The following is a 7,500-nucleotide window of genomic DNA, read 5'->3' on the forward strand; positions in this document are numbered from 1 at the left end:
CCCTCCACCCAGTTTCAGGAAAATCTGTGCAATAGTTTTTGCGTATCGTAATCCTGCTGATGGACGGATGTATGGATGGTCACCGAAAACATTACCTCTCGTCCTGCGCTGTCACTGGGGAGGAGGTAACAACTATGACCATGTTCCTCTCCAGTATAATATTATTAATCCATGACCATGTTTCTCTCCAGTATATCCATGACCATGTTCCTCTCCAGTATAATAATATGAATCCATGACCATGTTCATCTCCAGTGTAATATTATTAGGCTAAACCATGATCATGTTCATCTCCAGTAATATCATTAAACCATGACCATGTTCACCTCCTCTGTAATATTAAACCATGGCCATGTTCATCTCCAGTGTAATATTATTAATGACCATGACCATGTTCATCTCCAGTGTAATATTATTAAACCATGCTCCTCATGGTGATGTTAATGACTGTGGTGGTGGTGGTGGTGGTGGTGGTTGGTGACTGGTTGAAGTGACTCCTCCCTCTCCAGGTTCGCTGACTCAGCGCAGCGTTCACCCAGAGCGTCCGGAGACCTGGGCCTCGCCGGCGCACCCTCTGCTGGTGCTGCAGCACAAGTGGGTTGTTACGCGTTTCAGAAACTTGTTGTACCTCCACGGAAAAAGAAAAAGTTTTGAGTGTCGCTGAAGTTTCCTCTCCTCTGGTAAAGGGCTCCGGCCGAGCTGAGCGGGAGGGGGCGTCACAAACGCTGAAATGCGTGCGTGTGTGTGTGCGTGTGCGTGTGTGTGGTGTTTCTCTCTGTTGAGTGTCTGCTGTGTAGTCTCTGAGTCCCTGCTCTGACCTGGAGGGATGAGGGAGGGATGAGGCTGGGGGTCACCAGCCCAGAGAGGAGGGATGAGGCTGGGGGTCACCAGCCCAGAGAGGAGGGATGAGGGAGGGATGAGGCTGAGGGTCACCAGCCCAGAGAGGAGGGATGAGGCTGAGGGTCACCAGCCCAGAGAGGAGGGATGAGCGAGGGATGAGGCTGGGGGTCACCAGCCCAGAGGAGGCTGCTGGAGGCTGCGCTTGGCCCCGCTGACCTCGTTGTGTTATTGGTGGAGGAGAATGGGCGTAGCTCTGAAGAGTAAAGGTGTAGTGCAAGTCGCAGTGCTATGCTGTCATTAAATCGACATTGTGGCCAATATAGGCTAAATGTTGTGCTTGTGTTCAGGTCAGTAGTTTCATTGCGATGTGAGAGAACATTGATCATGACTGGGTGTGAAGAATATCAGCTCGTATCCGTTGTATAAGTAATAATTATTTTGCAGACATGAGGTATGAGCGTATTGTGTTGCCTCTGTGTATGAAATGCGCTATAAAAATAAAGCATTGATTGATTGATTGATTGGAAAATCTTGCAAAATGACCCGCAACTTGATCATGTTATGCCAACTGATCAAGCCCGGGTTGGAGAGCTGATGACATAAGAATGCACGTTTCTAAGGTGTGGCGCTTGGAGACCATGCGGAGGATGGTTCATGTTGAGAGTTATACTCTTTATTAATGTTGGACTTTGTCGTTTTTATACCAAAAATTAGGAAGCCTGTTCTTTTGAGATCTTTTCTGTTTTTTGGGGGGGTTATTTTTTAATCTGTTGATGTACCTTATGTGCTGTATTGCTGTTGTATCGAATGTCTGAAATTATGTATGCTGCTTTCTTGCTCACTTGCAATGATGTAAATCTCAATGTGATTTTTTCTCTGGTTCAACAAAGAATACAAAATATATATGAAGAAAAAAAAACTTGATTGGAACAATAATTTCAAATACTTCTCGTCTGGTAGACTAGACGAGACAAGCTTTAAATCGACCCAACAGCAGCCTGCACACTGCAGCGACTAGAATGTAAATAATGTCCTTCCAGCGCGCACACACACACACACACACACACACACACACACACACACACACACACACTTAAAAGAAGCAAGGAGAAAAAAGGGGCGACCACATATAAGAGAATCCTTGGGAGGAAAGTATGCCTTTATCTTTTAATAAAGAGTAGAGCCAGGAGGCAACATCAAATTACAGCATGATGGCAGAGGAAAGCCTTCTGAAGACTTACTGTAATGACCTTAATTATAGCATGGCGGAGAGAGGGAGGAAGAGGAGGAGAGAGAGAGGAGGATGAGAGGGGGAGAGTGAAAAGGGAGAGGAGGGAGGGAGGGAGGAGGAGGGTGACTGGAGGGAAAGAGGGGAGGAAGCAGGGGAGAGATTTAGAAAAGGAGAGTTGATTGGTGAGTTCAGCCCAAACACACAGTGTGTGTGTGTGTGTGCGTGTGTGCGTGCGTGCTTGCGTGCGTGTGGTGTCTATGCGGGTACTGTATGTTTGTGTCGTTTTGCGTCTGTGTTTGAGAGTGTTTGCTAGTGTAACTGTGTGTGTATGTGTGAGTATGTGCATGCGTGAGCAAGTGTCTGTTCTGGTTTGTGTGCGTGTGTGCGTGCGTGCGTGTGTGTGTGTGTGAGCTGAACAGTGATTATGTGTATTTAAGAGTGAGCATGTCTGAGTTTTACCCTCTGAGACCCGCGTCGTCGTCAACCACAGAATGTGGAGGCTGAGAAAAGTCCGTCCCAGACTGTCCATCTCCCTCCTGGCCGGCTCAGCTGGCTCCTCCAGCGCGTCCGCGGGCGTCTAGACTGGCTCTCCACGCTGCGGTTTCAGACGCCGGCCTGTAGTCCAGGTCTGTAGTCTGGGTCTATAGTCCAGGTCTGTAGTCCAGGTCTGTAGTCCAGGTCTGTAGTCTGGGTCTGTAGTCCAGGGTAGTCCAGGTCTGTTGTCCAGGGTAGTCCAGGATAGTCCAGGATAGTCCAGGTCTGTAGTCCGGGTCTGTAGTCTGGGTCTGTAGTCCAGGTCTGTAGTCCAGGTCTGTAGTCCAGGGTAGTCCAGGGTAGTCCAGGTCTGTAGTCCAGGGTAGTCCAGGGTAGTCCAGGTCTGTAGTCCGGGTCTGTAGTCTGGGTCTGTAGTCCAGGTCTGTAGTCCAGGGTAGTCCAGGTCTGTAGTCCAGGTGTCTAGTCCAGGGTAGTCCAGGTCTCTAGTCCAGGGTAGTCCAGGTCTGTAGTCCAGGGTAGTCCAGGTCTGTAGTCCAGGGTAGTCCAGGTCTGTAGTCCAGGTCTGTAGTCCAGGTCTGTAGTCCAGGGTAGTCCAGGTCTGTAGTCCAGGGTAGTCCAGGTCTGTAGTCCAGGTCTGTAGTCTAGGTCTGTAGTCTAGGTCTGTAGTCTAGGTCTGTAGTCCAGGTCTGTAGTCTGGGTCTGTAGTCTAGGTCTGTAGTCCAGGTCTGTAGTGGTCTGTGGGCCGGGCCAGGCCAGGTCAGGCCAGCGCTGAGCGGGCAGCTGAGGTCCGGTGAAGGCAGGCAGGGCCTCATTCAAACCACTTCTGCGACATAATTTGATGTTTATAGTTTATGGAATTTGGTGTTTAAGCAGTTCTAGCGGTTATTCTCTAGTCATAATACAGCATTCCTCTGTTGTGAGCTGTGGTTGCCTTCTTGATGACTTGGTTTGGACGGAGTGTTTTTTGGGGGTGGGTGGTCGACGCGCCACCGTGCCCTGGTTCGGAGGGTGTGAGGAGGGACCCAGCAGCTCCCCGTCCCGAAACCGAGGAACCAGCGGCGCTTGACCTTGGGTGCCGGCTCGGATCAGACGGAGCCAACAGAATCGTCTGATCAGAACCTTGGCTCTCTTAAGAGGAAGCTTTGCTTGGTCACAGTCAGCTGCGTAGCGAGAGAGGAAGTGTGTTATGTTAAGAGCGTGGAACGGGAGTAGGTGACGGAGGAAGGGTGCATAGTCACGTCACGGTAACTTAAGCGGTAATGTGACCAACTTAACCTGATTTTACAGAAGTGTGGGGGGGGGGGGGGGGGGGCACAGTTCAGCACTGAGGGGGTCGTTTCCTGATGTTCACAACCCTCTCATCCTCCCTCTCCTGACTGTGTGTGTGTGTGTGTGTGTGTGTGTGTGTGTGTGTGTGTGTGTGTGTGTGTGTGTGTGTGTGTGTGTGTGTGTGAGTGTGTGAGAGAGGGGGGGGGGGTGCTCGGAGGGTGCATCAGAGGTTTTTCAGGAGAGGGAGATCTCGCCCGTAGGTACATTTTTCTGTACAAGTCCCTGCACTGCAGCGCAGATTCTTCAGGAGAGAGAGGGAGACGACTTTCTCCTCCCGCCGAGAGACGTTGGTTATGAACTGGGATTTCTGACTTCAAAGGAGCAGACGTGGCCTGAATGAAATGGGCTTGGGCGTTAAATATGAAGCACAAACCGGGGTGAGAGGGAACGGCAGAGAGAGAGACAGACTCGCCCGTCTGAATCTCCGAGGCTTGTGCTTTTGGGGGAACCGGGAGATGTAGAATAGATGTATCCATTCTTGGAAAGAATGCTTCCTGACCTCTCACATGAGCTGACGAATGAACATTAACATTATTTGAACATGTTCTTGGAAATCCTGCTGAAGAAAGTCCCTCCTGTCCTCTCAGACCTGTTCTATCCTGACCTGGCGGTGGAGTCAAGTTAACAGACGGCTTCCTGTGTCTGTTATAAAGCTGATCCTCCTGCTCTCTCTCTCTCTCTCTCTCTCTCTCTCTCTCTCTCCCTCTCTCTCTCTCCCTCTCTCCCTCTCTCTCTCTCTTTCTCTCTCCCTCTCTCTCTCTCTCTCTCTCTCTCTCCCTCTCTCTCTCTCTCTCCCTCTCTCTCTCCCTCTCTTACTCCCTCTCTCCCTCTCTCCCTCTCTCCCTCTCTCTCCCTCTCTCCCTCCCTCTCTCTCTCCCTCTCTCTCTCTCTCTCTCTCTCTCTCTTTCTCTTTCTCTCTCACCCTTTCTTCAGTTGGCAGAGAGGAGGAGCAGGATGGAGAAGTGCCTGGCTATAGATAGATAGATCTCTTATACACCAAATTATTCTCCTTCTCTCTCTCTTTCTCTCTCTCTCTCTCTCTCTCTCTCTTTCTCTTGCTCTGCGTATCTGAAGTGTCCTCCCTCTGATGGATGTGTTCAGATACTTGGTATGATGATAGGAAAACAGTTCTGTGATAACCATCATGTTTGGTCGTTAGACACACGGCTCAAAGACTCAGGAAACCATCAAACGCTGTAAACGTCCTTCCCCTGCCCCTCAGGGTGAAAATAGCAAGTCAGAAGAGGCCAGCAGAGCTCTTGTTCCATGGTGTTCCTGCTCGGTCAACCTTGCTCAATGAAACCGCAGATTGACGAAAGGCTCCTTGTGGATTTAACATGGCTGGACCCTGCGAGCCCTCCCCTCTAGTTCCTGTATAAGCGTGTGACACTGTTCAGCCCCTCAATAGCATAGTCATGGCACTGTACGTTGTCACTTTGAACTTTTTTTTATACCCCCTCTCCTCCTTCCCCTCTCCTCTCCTCCTCCTCTCTCCTCTTCTCCCCCTTTCCTCTCCTCCTCCTCCCCTCCTCTCCTCCCCCTCTCCTCCTCCTCCTCTCTCCTCCCCCTCTCCTCTCCTCCTCTCCTCTCCTCCTCTCCTCCCCCTCTTCTCCTCCTCCTCTCCTCTCCTCCTCTCTCCTCCTCTCCTCCCCCTCTCCTCTCCTCCTCCTCTCTCCTCCCCCTCTCCTCTCTCCTCCTCTCTTCCCTCCTAAAGAGTCCTGGCAGTGGCTCAGGGGAGCAGGATAATACCAGGATAGGATTCTGGCGACAGCCCTCTTTTAGATCACGACTTCAGGACGTCTGAACAGGCTGCCGAAGCAGCCAGGGCCAGAATAGCTGTTAGAGGGAAGCGAGAGTTGAGATAAAATGTTTTCAACGAGGGAGAAGACCATTTAGATTCAGAGCGGAGACATCCCTAGTTTATATTCAGAGTGGAGACACCTCGGGCTCTGCAGAATTAAACGGCTTCCATTATCTTCTGGACTCTAGTTGGAACCATCAAAAGACTGCAGAACCCCAAACTCTTCTCTCAAATCCCATGTTTAAGAATCTCATCTCACTTCTCACATCTCATCTCACTTCTTCTCACATCTCATCTCACTTCTTTCGAAGCAGTTGCTGGAAAACTTGTAATCAGTTGTTGGAGAACTTGGTAGAGATTGTTAGAGAACGTATTGTTGGAGAACTTGTTGTTGGAGAACTTGTTGTATAACTTGGTAGTGGTTTTTGGAGAACTTGTTGGAGAACTTGGTGGCGGTTGTTGGAGAACTTGTTAGAGAACTTGTTAGAGAACTTGTTGGAGAACTTGTGGTTGGAGAACTTGTTGTTGGAGAACTTGGTGACGGTTGTTGGAGAACTTGTTGGAGATCTTGGTAGCGGTTGTAGGGCTAACTTGGAGAGTTCATGCTGAAATGCGGGACCTAGCTGGGGTCCTCACCACCACCAGTGATACTGAGGTGCTTAGAGGGGAGGACAGTGGTGCTTGTTAGCAGCAGTTCTAGAGGTGCCAGGCTACCACGGACACTGGAGCACACCTGTAGTACATGACTGTATTATAGGTACGTCCAGCAGATCAGATGTCCTCAGGAGTTTTTTGAGGAGGCACCACCGCAATGTTTTATCCGTCTGTTTACTTCTTCATGCTGATGCTGGTTGACTCACCCCCCACCCTCTCTCTCACCCTCCCTTGCTCTCTCTCTCTTTCTCTCCCTCTCTCTCTTTCTCACTCTCTCTCACCTCTCGCGCTTTCTCTCTCACCCTCTCTCTCTTTCTCACTGTCTCTCACCCTCCCTTCCTCTCTCTCTCTCTCTCCCCTTCTGCCCCCCCCTCTCTCTCTCTCCCCTTCTGCCCCCCCCCCTCTCTCTCTCTCCCTCTCTGTTCTTGCTGAATGGTTGGAGTCATTTCAAAGTCGCAGAGCCCCCTCTAGTGGTCTATAATGGAACATTGAAATTCACTTTCTGAAAATAAACATTCTGCTGTCTTACACAATCAAGAGTTGAACGTTAACTTGTGAGATCTGGTTGTGTAATGCACGGTGCCCTTGTTGACTGTGTATTTGTTTTCTTGTGATGTGATGTTTAATCTTTAATGGTTTGTGTTTGTGTTGTTTGTAGGCGAAGAGAGCAGTTCAGAGAGGAGCGACGGCTGTCATCTTTGACGTGTCGGAAAACCCTGATGCCATTGATCAGGTCAGTACACACACACACACACACATACACGCACCCCATACGTTCTGGGCACACAATCGCAAAGTGAGGCTGATGCACTAAAAAGGTTTAAGAAGATCACTCACTTTCTCTTGAAAGGGTTTCTCTCTCTCTCTCCCTCTCTCTCTCTCTTTCTCTCTCTCTCTTTCTCTCTCTCTTTCTCTCTCTCTCTCTCTCTCTCTCTCTCCCCCCTTCTCTCTCTCTCTCTCCCCTCCTCTCTCGTCTGAATGTGTCCCAAAGCTGAACTCATGGGAAACATATCCTGCCATTGAGCAGGTTGTGTGTGTGGACAAACAATGGTGCTTCTCTGTTGAGCTGCGCTCCACACCACGCTGGGGCCTCTCTCAGCGTCGGAGCTCTGAGCTCAAAGCTGCGCTGGAAGACTTGGAGGGCTGGAGG

At 50.1% G+C, this 7,500-nt stretch overlaps 1 protein-coding gene across 1 annotated transcript in view; it reads left to right on the plus strand.

Annotated features, from left to right (window-relative positions):
- The window catches only part of znrf3 (zinc and ring finger 3), a 74,941-nt gene that overhangs the window by 53,575 nt on the left and 13,866 nt on the right, over positions 1-7,500 (plus strand). Inside the window, exon 3 of the mRNA XM_084439997.1 lies at positions 7,009-7,083. Coding sequence (XP_084296123.1) covers positions 7,009-7,083 — 75 coding nt within the window. The remainder of the gene's footprint in view (positions 1-7,008; positions 7,084-7,500) is intronic.

The sequence above is a fragment of the Borostomias antarcticus genome (genome assembly GCF_949987555.1).
Source record: "Borostomias antarcticus genome assembly, chromosome: 6".
Lineage (NCBI taxonomy): Eukaryota > Metazoa > Chordata > Actinopteri > Stomiiformes > Stomiidae > Borostomias > Borostomias antarcticus.